Below are 27,716 nucleotides of genomic sequence, written 5' to 3' on the forward strand. Positions count from 1 at the left end.
ACCAGTCAGTGGCCCCGATCCTGGAAGTTCCGCCCTTGCCCCTCCCCCATTGTCATTTTACTGCTTCCAGAATAGCAGAATTGGTCTCCGGGCTCCAATCCCAGAAGATTAGTCCTTGCCTCGCCCCCATTGCCATCTTGCCGCCCCCTGAAGTGCAGAGTCCGTGACAGTGGGCCAAATCCTGGCTGGTCGCCCCCGATCCTGGAAGTTCCGCCCTCACCTAGCTCCCAGCACTATCTTGCCACCCCTGGAAATGCAGAATCCTGGCCAACAGGCCCCAATCCTGAAAGTCTGGCTCTCATCCCGCCCCCGGCGCCATCTTGCCGCTTGTGGATTTCCGGAATCCTGGCCTGAGAGCCCAATCCTGGATGTCTGGCCCTCGCCTTGCCCCAAGGGCTATCTTGCCACCCTGTAGTGTAGAATCCTGATGGGTGGGCCCCGGTCACGGAAGTCCGGGCCCTGCTCTGCCTCCAGTACCATCTTCCTGTCCCTTAAGTGCAGAATCTGGGCCAGCATGTCCGGATCTGGGAAGTCAGGGCCTTGCCCTGCTTCCGGTGCCATGTTTTCGCCCCCAGAAGTGCTGAATCCCTCATGCCGGCCACATTCCCATAATCCGGTCCTCTCCCCATCCCTGTCACCATCGTACCGCCCCAGGAGGTGCAGAATCAGGGAAGGCTTGCCCTGATCCCTGAAGTCTGGCCCTCGCCCCGCCCCTGGCTCCACCTTGCCACCGGGAAGTGCTGAATCTAGGCTGTCGGGCCCTGATCTCAGAAGATTGGCCCTTGCCCCAACCCAGGTGCCAACTTTCCACCCCTGAAAGTGCAGAATCATGGCTGGCAGTTCCAGATCCCGAAAATCCAGCACTCGCCTCACCCCTGGCACAATATTGCCACCCTTCTAAGTGCAGAATATGGGTCAGCAGGTCCCAATTCCGAAAATCCGGCCCTTGGCCCCCCAGGCGCCATCTTAGCAGACCCTAAAGAACAAAATCCGGGCCAGTGGGCTGCGATCCCAGATGTTCGGCCCTCTCCCTGCACCCAGCACCATCTTTCCACCCTGGAAGTAGAGAATCCAGGCCAGTGGGCCCTCATCCCGGAAGTCCGAATGTCACCCCACTCCAGCGCCATATTGCTGACCCCAGAAGTGCAGAATCTGGGCTAGCGTGTCCAACCGGGGCCAGGGGGCCCCAATCCTGTAAGTCCAGCCATCGTCCTGCCTCCAGTGCCATCTTGCTGCCCTCAGAACAGCAGAATCCCAGCCGGCAGGTCCCGATCCTATAAGTCTGGCCCTACCCTGCCTCGGGCGCCATCTTGACACCCCTGGAAGTGCAGAATTTGCACTGGTGGGCACAGTCCGGGCCAATGGGCTTTGATCCCGGAAGTCTGGCCCTTGCCTCACCCCCAGCACCAGTTGCAGTGCCGGAAAGTACAGAAACCGGGCCGGGAGGCCTGGATCCCTGAAGTCCCATCCTCACCCCGCCCCCCGCATCATCTTTCCCTGGAAGTGCTGAATCCAGACTGTCAAGCCCCAATGCTAGAAGTCCAGCTCTTGCCCCAACCCCGGAGCAATCTAGCCCCCACAAGTGGTGCAGAATCCCGGCAGACTAGCCCCGATCCTGGAAGTCCAGCTCTCGCCTGGCACCCGGTGCCATCTTGCCACCCCCTGGATTCAGAAGTGCAGAATCCAGACCAGTGGGCCATGATCCCAGAGTCCGGCCCTCTCCCCGCCCCCAACGCCTTCTTCCTTCCCCATGAGGCGCAGAATCCAGGCGGGAGGGCCCCGATTCCAGAAGTCCAGCACTCGCCCTGCCTCCAGCACCATCTCTCCGCCCCTGGAAGTGCAGAATCCGGGCTGGTGGGCCCCAATTCCAGAAGTCTGGTCCACATCACGCACCAGGTGATATCTTACCACCCCCGGAAGTGTAGAATTCCGGCTAGCGTTCCCCAATCCCAGAAGTCCAGCCCTGCCACGCCCCAAGCAATATCTTGCTGCCCCAGGAGTTGCAGACTGGAGGGCCCCTATCCCAGAAGTCCAGCACTTGCCCTGTGACTGGCGGGATCTTACCTCCCCTAGAAGTTCAGAACCGGCCAGAGATCCCAATCACAAAAGTCCGGCTCTCGCCCCGCAGTGCCATCTTTCTGCCCCCAGAAGTGCAGAACTCTGACCAGCGGCCCCGACTGCAGAAGTCCGGTCCTTGCCCAGCTCCCGGGGCCATCTTGCCGCCCTTGGAAGTGCTGAATCTAGGCTGTTGGTCCCTGATCCCGGAATTCCAGTCCTAGCCCCGCCCCAGGGGCCATCTTTCTGCCTGCGGCAGTGAAGAATCCTGTCCAGCAGACCCCGATTCTGGAAGTCTGAGGCTCGCCCCGCCCCCAGCAACATCTTGCCACTCCCAGAAGTGCAGAATTCCTGCCGACAGGCCCTGATCCCGGAAGTCCATCCCTCGCCTTGATCTCGGTGCCATCTTGCCTCCCCCAGAAGCGCAGAATCCATGCTGGCGGGCCCAATCCAGCAGGCACGGATCCCAGAAGTCAGGCCCTCACTTTGACCCAGGCGCCATCTTGCTGCCCCCAGAAGTGCGAAATCCAGGCCAACAGGCCTTGATTCTGGAAGTCCAGCATGCGCCTTGCCGCCGGCACCATCTTTTTGTGTCTGAAGTGCAGAATCTGGGACGTTGGGCCCTGATCCCGGACGTCTGGTACTCGCTCCCCCCAAAGCACAGTTTTGCCATGCTTGAAGTGCAAAATCAGGGACAGCGGCCCCGATCCCAGACATCTGGCCCTCGCCTCTCACGCAGCACCATCTTGCTGATTCCAGAAGTGCAGAATCCTGGCCAATGGGTCCCAACCCCAGAAGATCCACCCTTGCTCAGCCTTCGGCAGGACCTAATCCTGGATGACCTGCCCTGGACCCGACCCACAGATCACAGATCACAGATCATCCTGTTATTCGTCGATTGCCTCGAGCAGGCCCCAGTAACGTCTCCTTCATCCTAGCCCTGAGATTATATTCAAGGCTCTTTAGGAGAATGAGACCCATCATTGTTACTGGTATTTGGCATATTGGGTATGCCACGGGGAGTTTGCCAGACTCTGCCATGTGGGCAGGCTACATTCGGTAGCCTGCCAGTTTGTCAAAGTAGGAATGAGATGTCATAATAAGATGTCGCACGGCCACAAATGTAGCCGTGCGGTTCCGGGATCTGGATTTTATAGTCTCTGAGTCTTGGCCGCTGATGGGATTAGACGGCGCCAGGGGGCCAGTTGGTGGGTGTGACCCCCGCCTACTGGAGTTTGGAGGATCTGGTTGGAGGATGCTCGACTCCAATCCGAGTAGGCTTGGAGATCTCGGCCCCGGAACCCACGTGGCTTTGTCCCTCTGCCGGTACCTTCAGGTGTGCGGAGAGTGGTCTCAGCATGGTGGTGGCTGGTCCTGGAGGTCTTCTCCTGCCCCCGTGCCTGGCTATTCCTCGCCGGGGCCCCTTGGAGGGAGCGGGTTGAGCTTTCCTCCCCGCCCTGACCAGGGACCCGACCCAGGCACGATATATTGCCCCCAGCAGTGCAGAATCCGGACCGGCAGGACCCGGTTCCGAAAATCCAGCCCTCACCCCACCCCTGGCAATATCTTGCCACCCCCCAGCAATGCAGAATCTTGGCCAGTGGGCCCCAATCCCAGAATTCCAGCCCTCACCATGCCCAAAGCACTATCTTTCTGGCCCTGGAAGAGCAGAATCCTGGCTGGGGGACCTGATCCCAGAAGTGCGGTGCCCGCCACGCCCCCAGAGGCGTACCAAAAGTACAGAATCCAGGCCGATGGGCCTCAATCCTGGAAGTCTGGTGCTCGCCCCTGCTTCCTGCGCCATCATTTTGTGCCTGAAGTGCAGAATCTGGGACAGCGGGCACCTATCCCAGATGTCCAGCGCTTGCCCCGCTCCCACTACAATCTTGCCACACCTGAAGTGCAGAATCCAGGACAGCAGGCCCCGATCCTAACGTCTGGCCCTCACCTCTCCCCTGGCGCCATCTTGCTGCCCCCAGAAGTGCAGAATCCTGGCCTGCGGGCCTGGATCCCTCAGTCCGGCCCTCCCCCCGCCCCCAGAGCCATCTTGCATTCCCCTGAAGGTGAAACCCAATCCTGAAGTTAGGCCGACAGCCCGCACTCAGCGTCATCTAGCTGCCTCTGAAAGTGCACAATCTGGACTGGCAGGTCTGATCCAAAGTCCGGTCCTCATCCTGCCCCTTGCACCATCTTGCAGCTCCTGGAAGTCCAGAATCTGGGCCAGCAGATCCCAATCCCAAAGTCAAGCCAATGCCCCGCCCTCAGCGCCATCTAGCCTCCACTGGAAATGCAGAATCCCGGCCAGCAAGCCCCAATCCCAGAAGTCTGGCCCTTGCCCTGCCCTCAGCGCCATCTTGCTGCCCCCAGATGTGCCAAATCTAGGCTGTTGGACTCTGATCCAGGAAGTCCAGCCCTTGTCACGCCCCAGATGCCATCTTTCCACAACCGTAAGTACACAATCCCGTCCTGTGATCCCTGATCTTGGAAGTCCGGTGCTCTCCCCGTGACATCTTGCCATGCCTGGAAGTACGGTCTCTGGACCATCGGGCCCCAATCCCCAAAGTCTGGCCCTCGCCTCACCCTGGGCACCATCTTATCCTCCCCAGAAGTGCAGAGTCACGGCCTGCAGGCCCTGATCTGGGAAGTCCGGTCCTCGCCCCACCACTGGGGCCATCTTGCTCACCCCAGAAGTGCAGATTTACGACTGATGGGACCTGATCCTGTATGTCTGGCCCTCACCTTGCCCCGTCTCATCTTGTCATGCTCAGAAGTGCAGAATCTGGGTCGGTGGACCCCGATCCACGATGTCTGGCCCTCGGCTGGTCCCCGGCGCCATCTTGCCACACCTGAAAGTGCCGAATCAAGGCTGTTGGGTTTAGATCCTGGAAGTCCAGCCCAGTCCAGTCCAGTCAATGCCGCCAGGGCATTCTAGCTACCCCAAGGAGTGCAGAATCCGGGCTAGCGGGCCCTGAACCCAGAAGTTCTGCACTTACCCTGCCCCCAGTGACACCTTGCTGTGCCCGGAAGTGCAGAATCTGGGCCATCGGGCTCCGATCCCGGAAGTCAGGCCCTACCCCCCAACCCCGGTGCCATCTTGCCACCCTTGAAAATGCAGAATCCCAGCCTGTGGGTCCCGATTCTTGATGTCTGGACCTCGCCCTGACCCCAGCGCCTTCTGTCTGCCCCCGGAATTGCAGAATCCGGGCCTGTTTGCCTGGATACTGGAAGTACGACCTTTTCCCAGACCTCAGCAGGCCTTTCCGTCCACAGAAGTGCAGAATTTCATCTGGTGGACCCCGTTCCCATAAGTCTGGCCCCTTTCCCGCCCCACCCCCCCAGGCACCATCTTGCTGGTCCTGGCTGGCGGGTCTCAATCCTGTAAGTACAGCATTCACCCCACCCCGGGCACCATCTTGCGTCCCTGAAAGTGCAGAATCCCAGCTGGTGGGCCCGGATCACAGATATTCAGCCCTCGCCCCACACCTGGCGCCATTCTGCCACCCCAGGAGGTGCAGAATCCGAGAGGGTGGGCCACGATCCCAGAAATTTTACCCTTGTCCTGTCCTCAGCGCCATCTTGCCGCCCCCAGAAGTGCAGAGTCTTGGCAGGCCTTGATCCTGGAAGTCCGGCCCTTGACCGGCCTCCGGGGCCATCTGACTCCCCTAAAAGTGCAGAATCATGGACTACCTCAATCACAGAAAGGTAACCCTCACCTTGCACCCGGCACCATCCTGCTGTCCCCAGAAGTGCAGAATTATGGCCGGTGGATCCCGATCCCGGAAATTCGGCCTCGCCCTGACCTGGAGCCATCTTGGCACTCCCGGAAGTGCCGAATCCTGGCCACCGGTCACCATTACCAAAAGTCCGGCCCTCTCCCAGCCCCCGGTGCCATATTGCCACCCCTGGAAGTGCAGAATCCTGGTCAACAGAACCCAATCCCGTAAGTTTGGCCCTCGCCTCGCCTCTGGCTCCATCTTGCCACCCCCAAAAGTGCAAAATACCTCCCAGTGGCCCTGATTCTGGAAGTCCAGCCCTCGCCCCGCTCCTGACACCGTCTTGATGCCCCTGGAAGTGCAGAACTCAGGCCAGCAGGTCCCAATCTTGGAAGTCCGGCTGTCACCTTGCCCCGGTGCCATCTTGTCACACCTGGAAGTGAAGAATTCCAGCTGGCAGGCCCCAATCCCAGAAGTCCTGCCCTTTCCACCTTCCCCTGTCCCATCTTGCTGACCCAGGAGGTGCAGAATCCAGGCGGGTGCACCCTGATCTCAGAAGTCTGTCACTCACCCCGCCCCCAGCACCATCTTGGGGTCCCCGCAAGTGCAGAATCCTGGCTGGTGGCTCAGATTCCAGAAGTTCATCCCTCACCCCAACCCTGGTGCCACATTACTGCTCCTGGAAGTGCAGAAGCCCAGCCGACGAGACCCGATCCCTGAAGTCTGGCCCTCACCCTGCTCCTGGGGCCATCTTGCTTCCCCTGGAAGTGAAGAATCCATGCTGGCAGGCCCAATCCTGGCCGGTGAGACCAGATCCCAGAAGTCCAGCCCTCGCATCGCCCTTGGGACCATCTTGCTGCCCCCAGAAGTGCAGAATCCTGCTGACGGCCTCAAACCCAGAAGTCCGGTCCTCACCCCGCCCCCAGCACCATCTTTCAGCCCCTAAATACAAAATCCCAGTCGACAGGACCGGATCCTGGATTTCAGGCCCTTGCCTCGTCCCTGCCGGCATCTCATCACCCCAAGAAGAGCAGAATCATGGATGGCGGGCAGCGATCCTGGAAGTACAGTCCTCACTGTACCCCTGGCGCTATCTTTGCGACCCCAGAAGTGCAGAATCCAGGCCGGAAGGTCCTGATCCCAGAAGTCCGACCCTCGCCCCACCCCTGGCGCCATCTTGCAGCCCCTGGAAGTGCAGAATCTTGGCCGACGGGACCCGATCCTGGATGTTCTGCCCTTGCCCTGCCCCTGGTGCCATCTTGGCGCCTTCAGAAGTGCCCAATCCTGACCAGCGGGCCCTGCTCCCATAAGTCCGGCCCTCTCACCTCCCCCAATGCCATCTTGCCACCCGAGGAGGTGCAGAATCTGGACACACGGACCACAATCCAGAAAGTCTGGCCTCGCCCTGCCCCTGGTGCCAACTTGCTGCCCCCAGAGGTGCAGAATCCTGGCAGGTGGGCCCCAATCCCGGAAGTCTGGCCTTTGCCTTGTCCCCAGCACCATCTAGCCGCTTCAAAAGTGCAGAATCTGCACCGGTAAGCCAAATCCAGCACGGTGGGCCCTGATTCCACAAATCTGGACCTCATCTCTCCCCCAGCACCATCTCGCGGTCCACGGAAGTGCAGAATCTAGGCCGGTGTGGCCTGATCCCAGAAATCCCGTCCTTGCCCCTAGTCAGGTGCCATCTTGCCACCCCAGGAGGGGAAGAATACAGGTGCATGGGCCCCGATCCGAGTAATTCCGGCCTTCTTCCCACCACGGGGGCAATATCGCTGTCCCTGGAAGTGCAGAATCCTGGCCAGTGGGCTCTGTTTCCAGACATTCGTTCCTCGCTCCGCCTCCTGGGGCATCTTGCTGCCCCTGGAAGTGCAGAATCTAGGCTGTCAACCTCAGATCCTGGAAGTCCAGCATTCTCCCCGCCTCCGGCACTATCTCACTCCACCAAGAGGTGCAGAATCCCGGCCGGCTTGATCCGATTTTGGAAGTTCCACCCTTGCCCCGTCCCCAGCACCATCTTCCTGCCCCCCGAAAGTGCAGAATCTGGGCCAGCGGGCCCCAATCCCAGAAGTCGGGCCCTCGCCCTGCCCCCAGCACCATGTTTCAGCCCCCGGAAGAGCAGAATACTGGCTAGCTGGCCCCGATCCTGGATGTCCAGCCCACGCCTTGCTCCCAGGTGCCATCTTGCCATCCCCAGAATTGCAGAATCCGGGCCAGCGGGCCCTGATCTCAGAAGTCCGGCCCTCGCCCCCGGTGCCCCTTGCTGTCCCATAAGTGCAGAATCCCAGCGGGCGGGCCCCGATCCTGGATGTCCTTACCTCGCTCCTGGCACCATCTTACCACACTCAAAAGTGCAGAATCATGGCCAATAGGCCCCGATCCCAGAAGGCGACCCTCGCCAAGCCACAGGCGCCATCATTTCATCCCCAGAAGTGCAGAATCTGATCCAGCGTGCCTCAATCCCCGATCCTGGAAGTCCAGCCCTCGCCCCACCCCCAGCGACATCTTTCCGTATAGAGAATTGCCAAATCCTGCTTCACCCCTGGGTCCAGCTTGCCCCCTCTGAAAGTGCAGAATCTGGGCCTGTGTGCCCTGATGCCCGAAGTGCGGTGCTCGCCCCTCCCCCAACAACATCTTGCCGAGTAGAGAATTGCCAGAACAGTGCGGGCGAGCCACAGTTCCAGAAGTCTGGCCCTCCCCTCACCTCCAGCGCCATCCTGCCTTCTCTGGAAGTGCAGAATCCCAGCCAGCGGGACAAAATCCTGGTAGTCCGGCACTCACCCCAACCCAGGCGCCATCTTGCCGCCCCCAGAAGTGAAGAATCGAAGCCAGCGGGCCCTGATCCCGGAAGTTGGCCTTCACCTTGCCCCCAGCGCCATCTTGCCATCCTTGGAAGTGCAGAATCTGTGTTGTTGGGTTAATCCGGGTTGGCTGGCCCCTATGCTGGAAGTCTGGCCCTCTCCCCACCCCCAGTGACAACTTGTCCTGCCTTGAAGTGCAGAATCTGGGCCAGAGGGCCCCCATCCCAGAAGTCAGGCCTTCCCGCCTGCCTCCAGTGCCATCTTGCCACCTCCAGAAGTGCATAACCCTGGCCAGCGACCCCAATCCCAAATTTATGGCTCTAGCCCCACCCTGCCCCCAGAGCCATCTTCCAGAACCCACAAGTGCAGAATCCCTGCTGAAGGGCCCTGATCACAGAAGTCCTGTCCTCGCCCTGCAGCCCAGGCAATATTGCCACCTCCAGAAGTGCAGAATCCAGGCCAGCAGGCCTCGATCCTGGAAGTCCGGCTCTTGCAACCCTCGGCACCATTTTTTCATCCCCAGAATTGCAGAATCTGGGTCAGTGGGCACCAATCCCAGAAGTCCGACTCTCTCCCCACCTCAAACGCCATATTTCAGCCCTCAAAAGTGCAGAATCCCTATTGGCGGGCCCCAATCCTGGATGTCCAGCCCTCGCCTCTCCCCTGGAGCTATCTTGTCAGGCGCGAAAGAGCAGAATCCAGGCCAGCAAACCCCAATCCCAGAAGTCCAGCCCTCGCCCCACCACAGGTGTAATCTTGCCACCCCTGGAAGTGCAAAATCCCTGCTGAAGGGCCCTATTCCCAGAAGTCTGGCCATTGCCCCACCCTGGGGCAATTTGACACCACCGGAAGTGCAGTTTTCCGGACTGGAGTGCCCCAATCCTGGAAGTTCATCCCTCACAGCACCCCGGGTGCCATCTAGCTCCCCCCAAAATGTGCAAATCTGGGCCAGCGGGAACCGATCCTGGAAATCTGGCCCTTGCCCTGCCCCTGGTGCCATTTTACTGCAACTGGAAGTGCAGAATCTGGGCTGTTTGGCCCTGATCCAGGAAATCCAGCCCACGCCTCACCCCTGGCGCCATCTTGCCACAACTGGAAGTGCAGAATCTGGGCCATCGGGCCCCAATCCCCGACATCAGGCCCTTGCCTTCTCCCGTGCCATCTTGCTGCCCATGGAAGTGCTGAATCTAGGCTATTGGGCCCCAATCCCAGAAGTCCAGGCCTCGCCCCTCCACCTGCACCATCCAACTACCCCAAGAGGTGTAGAATTCTGAACAGCGGGCCCTGATCCTGAAACTCCCACCCTTGCCCCGCCCCCAGCACCCTCTTGCCAGTCCCACAAGTGTAGAATCCGGGCCAGCAGGCCCCGATACCAGAAATCCAACCCTTGCCCCGCTCCAGGGACCATCTTTCCATCCCCAAATTGCAGAATTTTGGCTGGCGATCCCCCATCCCGGAAGTCCGGCGCTCACAGCGCCATCTAGCCCCCCCAAGAGGTGCAAAACCCGAGCCTTCAGTTACCGGTACCAGAAGTCCCACCCTTGGCCCACAGCCAGAGCCATCTTGCTGTCTTTGGAATTGCAGAATCCAGGCCTGTGAGCCCCTATCCCTGAAGTATGGCACTCGCCCCACCCTCAGCAACATCTTGCAGTGTAGGGAATTGCTGAATCTGGGTCTCCAGAACTCAGCCTGAAAGTACGGCCCTTACCCTCCCTCAGCGCCATCTTGCTGGCCTGGAAGTGCATAATCCTGGCCAGCAGCTCCAATTCTAGAACTCTGGCCTTTGCCCCACCCCTGGCACCATCTTGCCGCCCCCAGAAGTGCCAAATCTAGGCTGTTGGATCCCAATCCTGGAAGTTTAGGCTTCGCCCGGCCCTCAGCACCATCTAGCTGCCCCCAAAGGAGCAGAAACCTGGCTAATGGGCCCTAGTCCTGCCCTAGCCCCACACCAAAGCCATCTTGCCTTTCCCAGAATTGCAGAACTTCCAGAATTCCCAGAATCCCAACCTATGGGCCTCAATTACTGAAGTTCCACCCTCCCCCTCCCCCTGGAGCCATCAGACACCCCCGGAAATGCAGGATCTTGGCTGGCAGGTTCTGAGACCAGAATTTCGGCCCTCGCCAAGCCGCAGACACCATCATTCCACCCCTAGAAGTGCAGAATCCCGTCCAGCATGCCCTGATCCCTGAAGTCCTGTTCTCGCCCCGCCACCAGTACCATCTTGCCATCCCCAGAAGTACAGAATCTGGGCTGGTGGGCCCCGATCTCAGAATTCCGGCACTCGCCCTGCCTCCAGTGCCATATTGCCACACAGGGAAGTGAAGAATCAGGACCAGCAGGTTCTGATTCCTAAAGTCCTGCCCTCGCCCTGCTCCTGACGCCATCTTGCCACCCCCAGAAGTGCAGAATCTGGGCTGGAGGACCCCGATCCCAGAAGTCCGGCCCTTGCTCTGTCACTGGCGTCATGCTGCAGCCCCTGGAAGTACAGAATCTGGGCTGGTGGGCCCAAATCCCGGAAGTTCGGTCCTTGCCCGCCCCAGGGGCCATCTGACTCCCCCAAGAGGTGCAGAGTTCTGGCAGGCATGCCCAGATACCAGAAGTACGGTGCTTGCCCCACCCCCAGTGACATCTTGCTCTGCCTGGAAAAGCATAATTTGGACCAGCGGTCGTGATCCCGGAAGTCTGGTCCTCGCCTTGCACCCAACACCATTTTACTGCCTCCAGAAACGCAGAATCTAGGCTGGCAGGTTTCGATCCCGGAAGTCCTGCCCTTGGCCAGCCCCCAGATCCAGCTTGTCACCCCTTGAAGTGCAGAATACTGTTTGGCGGTCCCCATCCTGGAAGCCCTGCTCCCGCCCCGTCCCCAGCTCCATCTTGCTCCCGTAACAGGTAAAAAATCCGGACCAGCGGGCATCCATCCAGTAAACCTGGCCCTTATCCCACCCCCGGGGCAATCATGTCCCACCTTGGAAGTGCAGAATTCGGGCTGGTGGGCCCCAATCCCAGGAGTCCCGCCCTCGGCCCACCCTCACCCACCCAGGCACCATCTTCCCATCCCCGGAATCGCAGAACGAGGACCAATGGGCCCCAATCCCCGAAGTCCGTCCTTCACCAAGCAACAGGTGCCATCTTTTCTCCATCAGCAGTGCAGATTACCATCCGGTGCTCCCAGATCTTTGAAGTCTGTCACTCGCCCTGCCCCTGGAACCATCTTGGCATCATCAGAAGTGCAGAATATTGGCCAGTGGCCCCGATTCCTGAAGTCTGGCCCTTGCCCCAACCCTGGCGCCAATTGGTGCCTCCTGAAGTGCAGAATCCCTGCCAGCAGGCCCCAATCCTGGAAGTCTGGCTTCACCATGCCCCTGGCGCCATCTTGCAATGCATAGAAATGCAGAATCTACGGAGGTGGGCACTGATCCTGGTAGTCCCACCCTTACCTCTCCGCCAGCGCAATGTTGCTGCCACAGGAGGGCCAGAATCTGGGTGGTCGGGCCCCGATCTGAGAAATTCTGGCCCTCGTCCCAATCCCAGTGCAATTTTGCCTGGCGCAATTTTGCAATTCTAAAACTGCAGAATCCTGGCCAGCAGGATCTCTTCTCAGAAGAGGGGCCTTGTCTCACCCCCTGGGCCATCTGGCTCTCCCAGAAGTGCAGATTTTATTACATTTACTTTATTTTATTTTTTAAGAATTTTTATTAGTGAAACACCATGAGGTACAGATGTAGACTTACAAATTTTTGTGCTTGGGTTTCAGTTATACAATGATCAAATACCCATCCCTCCACCAGTGTCCATTCTCCACCACCACTGATCCAGTATCCCTCCCACCCCTAATTCCCACCATCCCACCCTACCTCTGTGGCAGGGCATTCCCTTTTGTTCTCTCTCTCCTTTTGAGTGCTGTGGTTTTCAAAAGAGACATTAAGTGGCAATCATGTTCAGTCTATAGTCTACTTTCATCACGCATCTCCCGTCCTGGGAGAAAGTGGAGCAACCACGTCCCCTCCCAACACCCTTTGTTTGGTGCTCCCTTCTGTATCTGAGCTGCCTTTTCCCCTAGCGTGTGCAGCTGGCCTTAAAGCCATGGAGTAATCCTCCTGGTACTTATCTCGGCCATTCTTGGGTGTTAGTCTCCTATTTTGTTACTTTATGTTCCCCAAATGAATGCAATCATTTTATGTCTGTCCCTCTCTTTCTGACTCATTTCACTTAGCATGATACTTTCCATGTAGTACCACTTGTATGTAAATTTCATGACTTCATCTTTTCTAACAGCTGCATAGTACTCTATTGTGTAAATGTACCAAAGTTTCTTTAACCAGTCATCTGTTCTAAGGCACTCAGGTTTTTTCCATATTCTAGCTATTGTAAAGAGTGCTGCAATGAACAAACAAGTGCAGATGTCACTTTGACTACACATTTTTTGCCTCTCTGGGATATATATCCCAGAGTGGTATTGCTGGGTCAAATAGGAGCTCAAATTCTAATTTTTGGAGAATTGTCCATACTGTTTTCCAAAAGGGCTGAACCAAAAGGGCTGGTGGTCGGCATTCCCACCAGCAGTAAAGGAGTGTCCCTTTCTTGCCACATTCACGTAAACACCAGTTGCTTTTGCTCTTTTGGATGTGGGCCAGTCTCTTTGGTGTGAAATGATATCTCGTTGTTTTGATCTGCATCTCCTGATGATTAAGGATGTAGAGTATTTTCTCATGTGCCATTTAGTCACTCGGATTTCTTCTTTGAGAAAGTTTCTGTTCATTTCATCGCCCCATTTTTTGATGGGGTTGGATGTTTTCTTCTTGTGGAGTTCAACCAGTACCTTGTATATTCTTGATATCAACCCCTTGTCAGATGTGTATTCACTGAATATCCCTTCCCATTCTTTAGACTGTCTTTGTATTTTGGTCACTGTTTCTTTTGAGGTGCAGAAACTTCTTAGTTTAAGATAGTCCCATTTGTCTATCTCTGTTTTCACTTGCTCGGCCAGTGGCGTGACATCTTTGAAGATACTATTAGCTTCAATGTCATGGAGGGTTTTGCCAACTTTGTCTTCAGTGTACCTTATGGATTCTGGTCTGATGTTGAGGTCTTTAATCAATTTTTATCTTACTTTTGTACATGGTGTTAGGCAGAGATCTGAGCTCACTTTTTTGCATGTAGCTGTCCAGTTTTGCCAGCACAATTTGTTAAAGAGGCTTTCCTTGCTCCACTTCACATTTCTTGCCCCCTTATCAAAGATTAGATGATCATATGCTTGGGTGGAGATGTCTGTATATTCAACCCTGTTCCATTGGTCTGCAGCTCTGCTTTGTTCCAGTACCATGCTGTTTTAATTATTACTGCTTTGTAGTAGAGTTTGAAGTTAGGGAGTTTGATTCCTCCCAATTTCTTTTTCACAAGAATTGCTTTAGCTATTTGTGGGTGCTTATTGTTCCATATGAATTTCAGGAGTGTTTGTTCCATTTCTTTGAAGAATGTCATGGGTGTCGTTATAGGGATCTCATTGAATTTGTACAATGCTTTGGAAAGTATTGTCATTTTGACAACGTTAATTCTCCCAATCCATGAGCAGGAGATCGCTTTCCATTTCCTCATGTCCTCTTTTATTTCCTGAAGTAGCATTTTATAGTTTTCATTGTACAGTTCCTTTAATTACTTAGTGAAGATGATTCCTAAGTACTTGGTTTTCTGGGGCACAATTGTGAACGGGATTGTTTTTTTCATGTCACTTTCTTCTCTCTCACTATTTGTGTATAGGAAAGCCATGGACTTTTGTGTATTGATTTCATAGCCTGCAACTTTACTATACAAGTCTATTGTTTCTAGGAGTTTTTTGGTAGAGGTTTTAGGGTTCTCTAAGTATACTATCATATAATCTGCAAATAGTGGGAGCTTAATTTCTTCCTTTCCTACCTGGATGCCCTTAATATGTTTTTCTTACCTAATCGCTATTGCAAGTACTTCCAGTACTATATTGAACAGCAGTAGAGAGAATGGGCATCCTTGTCTCTTCCCTGATCTTAGGGGAAGGGCTCTCAGTTTTCCCCTATTGAGGACAATGCTTGCAGTAGGCTTGTGGTAGATGGCTTTATATTGAGGAAAGTTCCCTCTATCCCTATTTTGGCGAGGGCTATCCTTATAAACGGGTGCTGGATCTTGTCAAATGCTTTCTGTGCATCCATTGATATGATCATATGTTTTTTATCTTTTCTTTTGTTTATATGATGGATTTTGTTGATTGGTTCCCGAATGGTAAACTATCCTTGCATTCCCAGGATGAATCCCACTAGGTCATGGTGTATGATATTTTTGATGAGTTGTTGAATTCTATTTCTAGTATTTTGTTGAGGATCTTCACGTTTGTTTACATCTGGGATATCTGCCTGTAGTTTTCTTTTCTTGTGGTGTCTTTGTTTCCTTTTTGGTATTAGAGAATGGGCTTCATAGAAACTGTTTGGGAGAGTTTCTGTTTCTTCAATTTCCTGGAAAAGTTTTAGAAGAACTGGGACTAGTTTCTCTTTAAATGTTTGGAAAAAATCGCTAGTGAATCCATCTGGATCTGGAATTTTGTTTTTGCGAATATTTTTTATTACAATTTCAATTTCCTTGATGTTAATAGGTCTATTCAGGTACTCTGTATCTTCTTGATTCAGCTTTGCGAGATTATAGGAATCCAGGAAATTATCCATTTCTTCTAGGTTCTCTTGTTTTGTGGCATACAGACTTTCAAATTAGTCTCTGATGATCTTTTGAATTTCTTTGGTTTATGTTGTGATATCCCCCTTTTCATTTCTGATTCGGTTTATTAGGGTTCTCTCTCTCTCTGTTTCTTTGTGAGTGTTGCTAGTGGCTTATCTATCTTGTTTATTTTCTCAAAGAACCAGCTCTTGGTTTCACTCATCTTTCAGATTGTTTCTTTGGTTTCCATGTCGTTGATTTCTGCTCTAAGTTTTATGATGTCTTTCCTTCTGCCTGGTTTGGGCTCCTTTTGTTGGTCCTTTTCTAAGATCTTGAGCTGTGAAGTTAAGTTGTTTATATGGGTCCTTTATTCCTTCCTGAGAAATGTGTGCAGAGCTATAAATTTTCCCCTTAATATGGCTTTTGCTGCATCCCATAGGTTCTGGTAGCTCGTGTCTTCATTCTCATTCTTTTACAGGTATCTTTTGAATTCTTCCTTGACTTCCTTCCTGACCTACTCGTTGTTCAACATCGAACAACATCGTTGTTCAATTTCCAGGTGTTTGATCTGGTTTTCCGTGTCTGTGTGTGATTCACTTCTATCCTTAGTGCATCGTGGTTTGAAAATATTGCTGATACTATTTCTATTTTCCTGATTCTATTGAGGTATATTTTGTGTCCTAGCACATGGTCTATTTTGGAAAATGTTCCGTGTGCACCGGAGAAAAATGTGTACTCTTTCTTTTGGGGGTGTAAAGCCCTGTATAGTTCTATAAGCCCTCTCTCTTCTATTTCTTCTTTCAAAGCCAATGTTTGCTTGTTGAGTTTTGTTCTTGTTGATCTATCCAGAGGTGATAAGATGATATTGAAGTCTCTGGCTACTATTGTGTTGCTAGCAATGTCCTCCTTAAAATCTGTTAGCAGTTGTTTTAAATATTTAGTTGTTCCCTCTTTAGGTGCGTATACATTTAAGAGTGTGATTTCTTCCTGTTGTACATATCCCTTGATGAAGAGAAAATAGCCTTCGCTGTCCCTTCTAATCTTTTTCAATGTGAAATTGATGTCAGATACCAGTATGGCCACCCCAGGTTTTTTGAGGGAGCTGTTTGCTTGCAGGATTGTTTTCCATCTTTTAACTTTGAGTCTGTGTTTGCTCTGACTGTTGAGTTGAGTTTCTTGTAGACAGTAGAATGTTGGGTTCTGTCACTGAATACATTTTGGTACTTTGTGTCTCTTAATTGGTGCAACTAGACCACTGATATTGAGAGATATTATTGTTATGAGGTTTTGTGTCATCTTTCTGTAAGGATCTGTTGTGCTTGTAGGGTTTATCTTATCTTATAGTATCCCCTTTATTCCTTGTTCTAGGTTTGGTTTTGAGCCTATGAAGTTCCTGAGCTGCTGTTTATCCACAGAATAGTGTACCATTCCTTCGAGTTTGAGTGAGAGTTTAGCCGGATAGAGTATTCTTGGTGAAGCATTCATTTCAGTGAGTTTTTTCACTGTATCCCACCATTGCCTTCGGAACTGGAGGGTTTCCTCTGATAGGCTGCTGTGAATCTAAGGGGTGCTCCTTTGTATGTGATTTTCTTCTTTGACCTTACTGCTTGCAGTATTGTGTCTCTATATGTGGCATCCATGATTCTAACTATGATATGTCTTGGAGTCTTTTTGTTTGGGTCTCTTTTAGCTGGCACCCTTCGGGCTCCTTGAATCTGAATGACTGCATTGTCCAGTCTGGGAAATTTTTCAGCAATAATGCTGAGACCACTCTCCGCACACATGAAGGTACTGGCAGAGGGACAAAGCCACGCGGGTTCCGGGGCCGAGACCTCCAAGCCTACTCGGATTGGAGTCAAGCATCTTCCACCCAGATCCTCCAAATTCCAGTAGGCGGGGGTCACACCCACCACCTGCCCCCCCTGGCGCCGTGTAATCCCATCAGCGGCCAAGACTCAGAGACTATAAAATCCAGATCCCGGACGAGAACAGTGCAGTCTTCTGCCCCCGCGTCTGGCTGTTCCTTCCCGGGGCCCCTTGGAGGGGAGTGGGTTGAGCTTTCCTCCCCGCCCCGACCAGGGCTCCGGCAGCCGAAGACCTCCAGGACCAGCCACCACCATGCTGAGACCACTCTCCGCACACATGAAGGTACTGGCAGAGGGACAAAGCCACGCGGGTTCCGGGGCCGAGACCTCCAAGCCTACTCGGATTGGAGTCGAGCATCTTCCACCCAGATCCTCCAAATTCCAGTAGGCGGGGGTCACACCCACCACCTGCCCCCCTGGCGCCGTGTAATCCCATCAGCGGCCAAGACTCAGAGACTATAAAATCCAGATCCCGGAACCGCGCGGCCGCGCGACATCTTATCAAAACTTTTTTTTTTATGACATCTTATTGTCTCATTCCTACTTTGGACAAACTTGCAGGCTATTGAATGTAGCCTGCCCACAGGGCAGAGTCTGGCAAACTCCCCATGGCGTACCAAATATGCCAAATACCAGTAACAATGATGGGTCTCATTCTCCTAAAGAGCCTTGAATATAATCTCAGGGCTAGGATGAAAGAGACGTTACTGGGGCCTGCTCGAGGCAATCTACGAATAACAGGATGATGAAATGAAAAAAAAATGAAATTTGTTTGACCATGGCTTTTTCATTGGGATTGTTTCCCTGACCTTCTGGTACTCCCATGATTCTAATGTTGTTCCTCTTGGAATCATCTCCTAGGACTCTGATTCGCTTGTGCTATTTTGAGGTCTCTTTCCATTGTTTCTTTTTGCCTGTTGGCTTGTTGCAGCTGATCTTCCAGCTCACTGATTCTGTCTTCAGCTGTGGTCATTCTACTGTTTAGGGCACAGACTGAGTATTTTATTTCATCTATGGAATCTTTTATTCGTGACGTATCTGTGTGTAGCTTTCCAATTTCTGTTCTCATTTCTTCCTGTATTTTCTTGATTGTGCGATCCATTGTTTCTTTTATGTCCTCTTTCAATTTACTGGATAGCTGTCTGACTTTCATTGTGTTCATTGAACATCTTCATGACTTCCTATCTGAATTCTTTCTCAGAGAGGTTCCTTAGGTGAGTAGCACCTACTGAGGCTTCTGTACTATTTTCATAGTTTCCCCCTTTGGTGGGTATTTGAGTTGTTTCTTCATGTTGGTGTGTAGATATAGGAACTGTGATTTTACACTAGATTTTTTTTACAGTTGCAGACTTACACATTTTTATGCTTGGGTTTCAATTATACAATGATCAAGTACCCATCTCTCCACCGGTGCCCATTTTCCACCACCATGGATCCCAGTATCCCTCCGACCCCCCCACCCCCTCATCCCACCCTGCCTCTGTGGCAGGGTATTCCTTTTTGTTCTCTCTCTCTTATTGGGTGTTGTGGTTTGCAAAAGAGGGAATGGGTGACAATCATGTTTAGTCTATAGTCTACTTTCAACATGCTTCTCCCATCCTGAGAGGATCCTCCCAACACCTTTATTTGGTGTTCCCTTCTTTATCTGAGCAACCTTTCCCCCTAGTATGTGTGGTTGGCCTCCAAGCCATAGAGCAAAATTCCTGGTACTAATATTAGCCATTCTTGGGTGTTAGTCCACTATTTTGTTACTTTATGTTCCCCAGATGAATGCAATCTTTCTATGTCTATCCCTTTCTTTCTGAGTCATTTCGCTTAACATGATACTTTCCATGTAGTACCACTTGTATGTAAATTTCGTGACTTCGTCTTTTCTAACAGCTACATAGTACTCCATTGTGTAAATGTACCAAAGTTTCTTTAACCAGTCATGTGTTCTCGGGCACTCAGGTTTTTTCCAGATTCTGGCTATTGTAAAGAGTGCTGCAATAAACAGACAATTGCAGATGTCACTTTGACTATACTTTTTTGCCTCTCTGGGATATATTCCCAGGAGTGGTATTGATGGATCAAACGGGAGCTCAATTTCTAATTTTTTGAGAATCGTTCATACTGTTTTCCAAAAGGGCTGAACCAGTCAGCATTCCCACCAACAGTGAAGGAGTGTCCCTTTCTCGCCACATCCGCGCCAGCATTGGTTGCTTTTGTTCTTGTGGATATGGGGCAGTCTCTATGGTGTGAAGTGATATCTCATTGTGGTTTTGATCTGCATCTCCCTGATGATTAATGATGTGGTGCATTTTCTCATGTGCCTTTTAGCCATTCGGATTTCTTCTTTGTGAAAGTTTCTATTTATTTCATCTCCCCATTTTTTGATGGGGTTCAATGTTTTCTTTTTGTGGAGTTCAACCAGTACTTTGTATATCCTTGAAATTAACCCCTTATCAGATGTGTAAAGGCCCTCCCGCTGATCGTCGATTTGCTCGAGCGGGCCCAGTAACGTCTCCATTGGAGACTTTGTTGTTACTGTGTCTGGCATATCGAATACTCTCGGTAGCTTGCCGGGCTCTCCAAGAGGGGCGGAGGAATCGAACTCGGGTCGGCCATGTTGGCCGCGTGTAAGGCGAACGCCCTACCCTCTGTGCTATCGCTCCAGCGCCCATCAGCGCTGGAGCGATCAGATGTGTATTTGGTGAATATTCTTTCCCATTCTATAGACTGTCTTTGTATTTTGGTCACTGTTTCCTTTGAGGTGCAGAAGCTTCTTAGTTTAAGATAGTCCCATTTGTCTATCTCTGTTTTCACTTGCTTGGCCAGCGGTGTGACATCTTTGAAGACACCATTAGCTTCTATGTCATGGAGGGTTTTGCCAACTTTTTCCTCAATGTACCTTATAGATTCCAGTCTGATGTTGAAATCTTTAATCCACTTAATCTTACTTTTGTACATGGAGTTAGGCAGAGATCTGAGCCCATTTTTTTGCATGTAGCCGTCCAGTTTTGCCAGCATAATTTGTTAAAGAGGCTTTCCCTGCTCCACTTCACTTTTCTTGCCCCCTTATCGAAGGTTAGATGCTCGTATGCTTGGGGGGAGATGCCAGTATATTCAACCCTGTTCCATTGGTCTACAGCTCTGCCTTTGTTCCAGTACCATGCTGTTTTAATTATTACTGCCTTGTGGTTACACTAGATTTCTTGGTATACTAAACTACTTGTGGCCCCGTGAACTTTGGCAGGCCTAAAATCAAGCCACGCCCACTTCTACTGAAGCCACGCCCACCTCTGAAGAGTCCATGCCCGCTCGGGAGCCTCCTGTGTGTGGGGTAAAGGCTGGATGGGTTGAAGGGTCGGAGGAGCAGCGCTGGGGGCGAAGAGGAAGAGGGTCAGGCCTGCTTTTCTCCCAGGGTCTGAGAGGATGCAGGGTGAAAGCCAAGTCCCAGATTCGAATGCTGGCGGGCAGACTGACCTGGGTGGGGTAGAAGACTGGTGGATCATCGATCATCGTTGGGGGCGAAGGGGAAGAGCTGATTTTATTACATTTATTTTAGTGCAATTATGTGAACCCATAATATTTAACTTAGTTTAATTTTTAAATTTAATCTTAATTTAATTTTAATTTTCCTGATCCTCCTCCTCTTCCTCCTCTTCTTCCTCTGCCTTTTTATTCGTGATCATCTTCACCCTTCTCCTCCCTCTTCCTCACATTTGGGGGATGCACACATCAGTAGTCAGGGCTCACTCCTGCTTCTGTACTCAGTGATGACTACTGACAATGCTCAGGGGACCATATATAATGACAGTGGTTGAACAGCATCAGTTGTGTACTAGGTGAGTGACTTAACCCTATGATATCTCTCTAGCACAGTCTTTCTTCTTAATTCCTAATTTTCATGTTACATTATTTTCAGTAAAAGCACACATTGATGAAATCAAAAGTGAACCAAAAATGAATTAATGGGCCCTATTGATTGGTATTTGACTTTACAATGGAGAAATAAGAATGAAATTGGTAGAACATCATCTATAGAGGGTGACTTTTCCAGGGAGAAGCCACTTCCTAGTGAGGCTTTGGAAGAAAGGTTTTATTTTTTCTCCATTTGGGAGTCCACTGTGGTCATTAAGTCATGTGTGATTGGCTCACTTACAGAGGTAGATAGCACTGGACATCATTGAACATCAGGAGAGGAGTACCAGTTTGAGGAATATGGGAAAGACAGAAGTAACTGAGATAAAACCATGGAATTAGGGAAAGAGAGATATGGAAGCAAAACAAATGTTTGTGAGGAAAAAAATGCAATCAGTACAGTCTCACCCCAATGCATACCACCCTCCCCTTCTTCTACTAATGGGAAGGATCAGATAAGCATTCCACAAGTGCTCAGAACAACTGCCGTAATAAGGAGGTTGAATGCTTCTATCCTCATGTTTGGGTGAAACTGTTAACATTGAGGATGGTTCAGCTGGCTCTCCAAGGTCAAAATACTAGAATTTATAAATAAAAGATTAAAAATCTATTTCTGATTTCAAAAGTTGTGGATCATTAAATCTAGGCTTTTGTTAGTGCCAATTCAAAATTCAAATTGTCTCCATACTTGTAACTTTAATTTTTGGATTTCTTATTTTTGGGTCCTCTTTGGCTAAACTATCAGGAAGGTGCCTCAGTGCTAAAAAGACATTGCTCCTCTCTTGGGAACAAATTACTTTTTGACCAGCTTATTAGTTCTTCTTGGCATCTAGGAGACACATCTGGGTTGGAATGTTGCCAGAACCAAAGGAGCCACCTTCACAGCATGGTCTCTCAGGACCACGGGGCTAATTGCATTTCTTCCCCTTGTGCCCTTTTACAGCTCTGTTGTTTAACTTATATTTATTACATCCCTTTAATATAAGAAAGATAATAGTCATATTAAAATACAGTCCTATGTGTTCATATCCATGGAGGATCACAAAACAGAATATATGCAACATTTCGCCATGCTTTAAGATAAAGATTCATTGATATCTCGAGCATGCGTTTATCACAGAATATCACTAACGATGCAAAAAGTCAGCAGAACAGAATGGTACAGTAGTCTACAGTGTGTGCATCTGAGTGTGTGACTGCTGGTGTGAGTGTGTATATGTGTGTGTGTGATGCGTGTTAGAGAGTGTATTACTGTTTTATGTATTATGTGTATTATGTTTTATGTATTATGTTTTATGTATTACTGTTTTATGTATTATGTGTATTATGGTTATTATGCTGAATGTATACATGAGTGTGGGTAGGTGTGAATGGATGGGTGTGATAACTGTAAGTGTGGATTGAGTGGTTATAGGTGTGGGAGTATGTGTGAAGAATGTGATGGGGGTAAATTAGTGGGAATCTGATGAGTGCCTGTGTTTGTGAGTGTGGTTGGTATATGTGTGTGAGGGTGAGTGTATATGTGTGCCAAAGGTTTGGGTTTGTTAGCGTGCTTGTACACGTGACTGTGAGGGTCATGCTTGAGCTCCTAAACCCCCAAAGTGAATCTACAAATAAAATGCTGAGTATAACCCTTGTTTTGCTCTGGTTCTCAGGATGTAAGTGCAGGAGCACCCTGTGAGGTGAGAGTGCAGCAGCAGAGGGTGCTCTCACAGCATCCATCCTTATACTGCCTCAACCGCGAGCACAAGCTTCCTTCCTCCTGAGCTTAGTTCTCTGAATTAAATGTTTTTACAAGGTCTTTGCACTGGCCTTCCCACCAATGGATACATATTTGGCTAGAAAATCTCTTGACTCCTATCCCAAATACCTGTAGTTTCTATTCAAGTGCTTGCTAATATGGACTGAAAATTCACTGAGAAAGTAATTCCCCCACAATCCTCTCCTTTATATCTTCTTAAATTTTCTCAGTTCAATGCGTGCATTGTGATCATTTATATGATTGGTATTTTCTAATCCATTCACCATAATTGAACTATAGGAAATTTAATTTATGTGTCACAGGATGGTCAGTTGTCAATTTAGTTCTTCAATACATATAAATGTTCTCATTAAAAGTGTGGAGGAAGATGAGACTGAAACAAACATCCCTACCCAAGTGATAGTAAGGAGATTCCCTGTACATGGACAAATTCTAAAAAGAATGGCCAGAGAGATAGTAAAGCAGGTAAGTTGCTTGCCTTGCATGCAGCTGAGCTGGGTTCAATTCTTGGCACCCCACATGGTCCCCTGAGTCCCACCAGAAGTGATTCCTGAGCACAGAGCCAGGACTAAGCTCTGAGCACAGCTAGGTGTGCCCTCCCCCAACCAAAAAAGGGTCCAGGAGCAATTATAGATACTTAGTTATGAATCTAAAATACAGTATAAAAATGACAATGTTAGGAATGCAATTTTTTAAAATTTTTGAACATGTTTTATTTTCTTTCCTGATAGTCAGCTTGACTACATGGAACCAGGCAATGACACAGGATTACCAAATTTTCTTCTACTGGGATTTTCAAACAGAGAAGAACTGCAGATTGTCCTATTTGGTCTATTCCTTTCCATGTACCTGATCACTGTCCTTGGAAACCTGCTCATCATTCTGGCTGTCAGTTCAGATTCCCACCTCAACACGCCCATGTACTTCTTCCTGTCCAACCTGTCCTTTGTAGACATCTGTTTCACCTCGACCACTATCCCAAAGATGCTGCTGAACATCCAGACAAGAATAAAAGGTATCACTTATGCAGGCTGCATTACCCAGATATACTTTTACCTACTCTTTGCAGGACTGGACAATTTTCTCTTGGCTGTGATGGCCTATGACCGCTATGTGGCCATCTGCCACCCCTTGCACTACATGGTTATTATGAACCCTCAACTCTGTGGGCTGCTGGTTCTGATGTGTTGGATCACAGGTGTTCTGTGTTCCTTGTTACAGTGCTTAATGGTGCTGAGGCTTTCCTTCTGCAAAGGCAGGAAAATATCTCACTTTTTCTGTGAACTCAACCATGTGTTTCAACTTTCTTGCACCAACACCTTTATTAATAACTTAGTGTTGTATATTGGAGCTGTGCTGCTGGCTGGTGGTCCTGTCACCGGGATTGTTTACTCTTACACCAAGATTGTTTCCTCCATCCATAGAATCTCATCAGCTCAGGGGAAGTTGAAAGCATTTTCCACCTGTGCATCTCACCTCTCGGTGGTCTTCTTATTTTATTGCACAGCCCTAGGTGTGTACCTCAGCTCTGCAGGTACCCAGGACTCACACTCAAGTGCAACAGCCTCGGTGATGTACACAGTGGTCACACCCATGTTGAACCCCTTCATCTACAGTCTCAGGAACAAAGACATCAAGGAGGCTCTGAAAAGGATGTTCATGAAGGATACTACAAACAGACCATTCTCCTAGGATGAGAGAATTTTCACAAAACTCAGAGGTCTAAATCTCAGAGTCAGAAATTGTCTTGGTGATAAGACTGAAAATAGAATATGCCCTTTTTTGTATCATGAGATTTCTGCATTGGACCTGGACTACTCTCTTCATGTACAGAATTCAAGTTATTAACAGTCTTGTCTCTCGAATATGCAACAATTTGCCCTTGTTGTTTCCTTACTTCCTAACTGGGTCACAAATATTGGAAATTCCCAGGTACTTAATAAGACTGCACATATATTTTATAATATTATTTTCAATCAATAGATATCATATTAAATAATACTTTTTCTACTCTACTAACAAAGGTATCATCAGTTGCTTCATGCCTATGGAAAAATTAGTTACGTTGGAATGTCAAGACATTTTATACAATTTTATGGGAGAAGAAAATATGATCCTCAGAGTTTACTGAGGGTCCTCATCCCTTCTGTATCACGATATAAAATTCTCTCCCAGATAAGGAAGACTTTTCACATCGGAGCCCTGTTTTCATGCAGCTCAGTGTCCACAGAGCCTTCCTGGTTCATGGCAACATGATCTGCAACAGGCGTCTTCACAGACACACATTTCAATAGACACAACACTGGTAGGAAGTTCAGCCCACAAGTAGGATTTTGATACACGTAAGGATGATGAATTAACTGACATTTAAAATACTTTTATAAATGATCTCATATTATATTTTTGATTAAAAATTTCCAAAACCTTTAAGGCAAACAACTATCTGGTATACTTTTTTCATAAGTAGGAAATGGATTGTGAGTAATCAGTATCTTCCATTATCGAGCTCCATATATGAGACTCAATGTGACTATATGTGTCAAAATCTGAAACTCTTTTTACAGTTGTAGACAAGAAATTTTGTATTGATCTCCAAGTTAATTTTAGATTACCTCCACTGCTTACACTGAAAAAACTGTGTTTATCCAGAAGATAAGTTAACTAATTTCATTTTTTTCCTGAAGAGTATTTGATTGGGAAAATGTTTCTATTCAGGCTAAAATGTAGCTATGAAATTATGACTTTGAATTAAATGAGACACATTCATTCTATTATGATTCTTGGAGTCAGAAGCCTGCCATTATTCTGTGAGTACTAAAATCTAGAGAGTTACAGGACTAGGGCCTTTTAGAAGAGGTATGTAAAAATAATTCACATTGCTATTGCAACCTCACTATAGTGAGAAAAAAATCTATATACATTTATTATCATTCAAAAATATTCTGAGGGATTAAATGATGGCAAATACTTCCAGAAACAGAAGGTTTGGGTTGCTCAAAATTTGTATCAAAGATGTCATTTTCCCAGTTGCTGAAAAGAACATAAATATTTCATAGCTCTCAGGGTCTGCATATATAGCAAACGTCATTATTTGGAAAGTTGCATCAAAGGATTTCATATAGTTGCTCAGTCTTTGTTTCTGGATAAACTATTCAGTCAGGTTTCAGAAGTCAACAGAGTTAAAAAAAAACACAAATAAAATAAGCATCCACTTGGAGATAGAGAGGGAGTAGAGTGTGTAAGTTGCTTACCTTGCAGCCCACAGGGTCCTCCATGTCCCACCAAGAGTGATTCCTGAGCACAGAGCCAGGAGGAAACTATTGGTACCACCAGATGTCTCCCAACAAACAAAATAAAAGAAAACTTTTCTCTTTACTCCAGTCAAAAGCATAACAGAAGTGTATTTCGTGGCAGTGAATATCATTACTTTTACACATATACAGTGGTGTGAAGTTGTTATGCTGAAATGTTAATAAAATTTTAAACAATGATGAATGAGTAAACATTTTTATTAAAAATTTATGATAAATAAAAGAAGTCATAATTGAAAGTTATGTCTTGTAGTTTTTATTGTCTGTGCAGCTAAATGTATTGGTGGGAAATTTATTGGTTTCTTTTAATGTATCTTATCTGTATAGATATTATTCATGTATATTTGTGTATGGGGTCAGAGCTAATTTATTACACTTTTTGGTTGCATTGTTTCAAACTAGAAATTGCAGTGTTTGTATGTACATTTCACTCTGAAGTTTGCCACTCAGTGCTTCTGTATATGTAAAAATTGCATGTGTGTGGAATTGTGGGAGCTCTTGAATATTGGGAACTCAGATTTATCAAACATCGCATTACAAATTGCTTTAAAATTTTACTAAAATTATTTAACTGTTATGTATATATTCCTCACTTGAGAAAGTTACTATAAACAAAAATGAAAATGAACATTATTCTGTGTACTCTGAGCTAATAAATAACTGCACATTCACACACTTAGGTTTTGTTCATCTCTTTGTTTTGGCTCTGGGACTCCTGACCTGGTGCTCCTGATGCTGAGATTAGGGATTACTCCTGGAGAGTCAAGGGGGACAATATGTTGTGCTGGGGATGGAACACAGGCTGGTGCCTGTGAGGCAAGTGCCTAGTTTACTGTACTATATGGCCTTTAATCTGTTTATTGTCTTTTGCACTCTTGCTCTTTGTGGTTGGATGTGAATCCTCTTTTGACCATCACCTGGAAGGCTTTTATGCTTTCATCTTATTAAAGATTACTTTACATTCTACTGGCAGATGTGAATCCATATAGTTCAGTAAGGTGAAATGACGACTTATATAATGCTTACTCTGCACTGATATTGGCCCTAGGATGGTTAACCCCAGAAATTCAGGAAAGGTTCATAGGAAAGGGAGCAAAGTACTTTTACCTCAACTCCCCTAAATGAAGCTGCCAAGTTCAGTGCTGAGATAATGTCCTATTTATTTGTATAGTTGACTAATTTATAGTAAAAGTAGTTTATGTAGTTTTGAAGGTGGCAGCTGGATTTAGCAATGAAAGGAACATTGTAAGAATTAGGAGATGGAATTAGAAATCAAATTGGATGAGACTAAGACAGGAATGAAGACATAAAATGGTTCAAATAAATTTAGACCAATTTATACATAGTCTGTAGTTAGGAGGAGTAGGAAAACAGCATTTTATTGGAGTCAAGTGCAATTAATGAATGCATTTAAAATATATTTATGATTTATAATCGAACACTATCGCATTTATTAGAAATTCTTGGGGACGGGCCCAGGCACTCCCTGCCTCTGTCCCTGTAAATAGGGACTGGGTGTGGAGAAACTTGGCATGAGGGTGAGCCATGTCCTGACAGCCGACCTTGACAGGTGGCCGAAGGGCCACCATGCTCTGGCGGCCAGCCTCGAGAGAAAAGTCAAAAGGCCACC

At 49.0% G+C, this 27,716-nt stretch overlaps 1 protein-coding gene across 1 annotated transcript; it reads left to right on the forward strand.

Moving 5' to 3' along the window:
• Nucleotides 1–23,519: 23,519 nt before the first annotated feature.
• LOC130023714 (olfactory receptor-like protein OLF4) lies at nucleotides 23,520–24,467 on the forward strand. Its single transcript, XM_056114306.1, has one exon. The coding sequence runs from the start codon at nucleotides 23,520–23,522 to the stop codon at nucleotides 24,465–24,467; it is 948 nt and encodes a 315-aa protein (XP_055970281.1).
• Nucleotides 24,468–27,716: the final 3,249 nt, after the last annotated feature.

The sequence above is a fragment of the Sorex fumeus genome, unplaced genomic scaffold, assembly GCF_029834395.1.
Source record: "Sorex fumeus unplaced genomic scaffold, SorFum_2.1 ptg000024l, whole genome shotgun sequence".
Taxonomy (NCBI): Eukaryota; Metazoa; Chordata; class Mammalia; order Eulipotyphla; family Soricidae; genus Sorex; species Sorex fumeus.

Bases quoted from the DNA above. Each gene is read 5' to 3' on its own strand.
- LOC130023714 (XM_056114306.1), top strand. From the start codon at position 23,520: ATGGAACCAGGCAATGACACAGGATTACCAAATTTTCTTCTACTGGGA.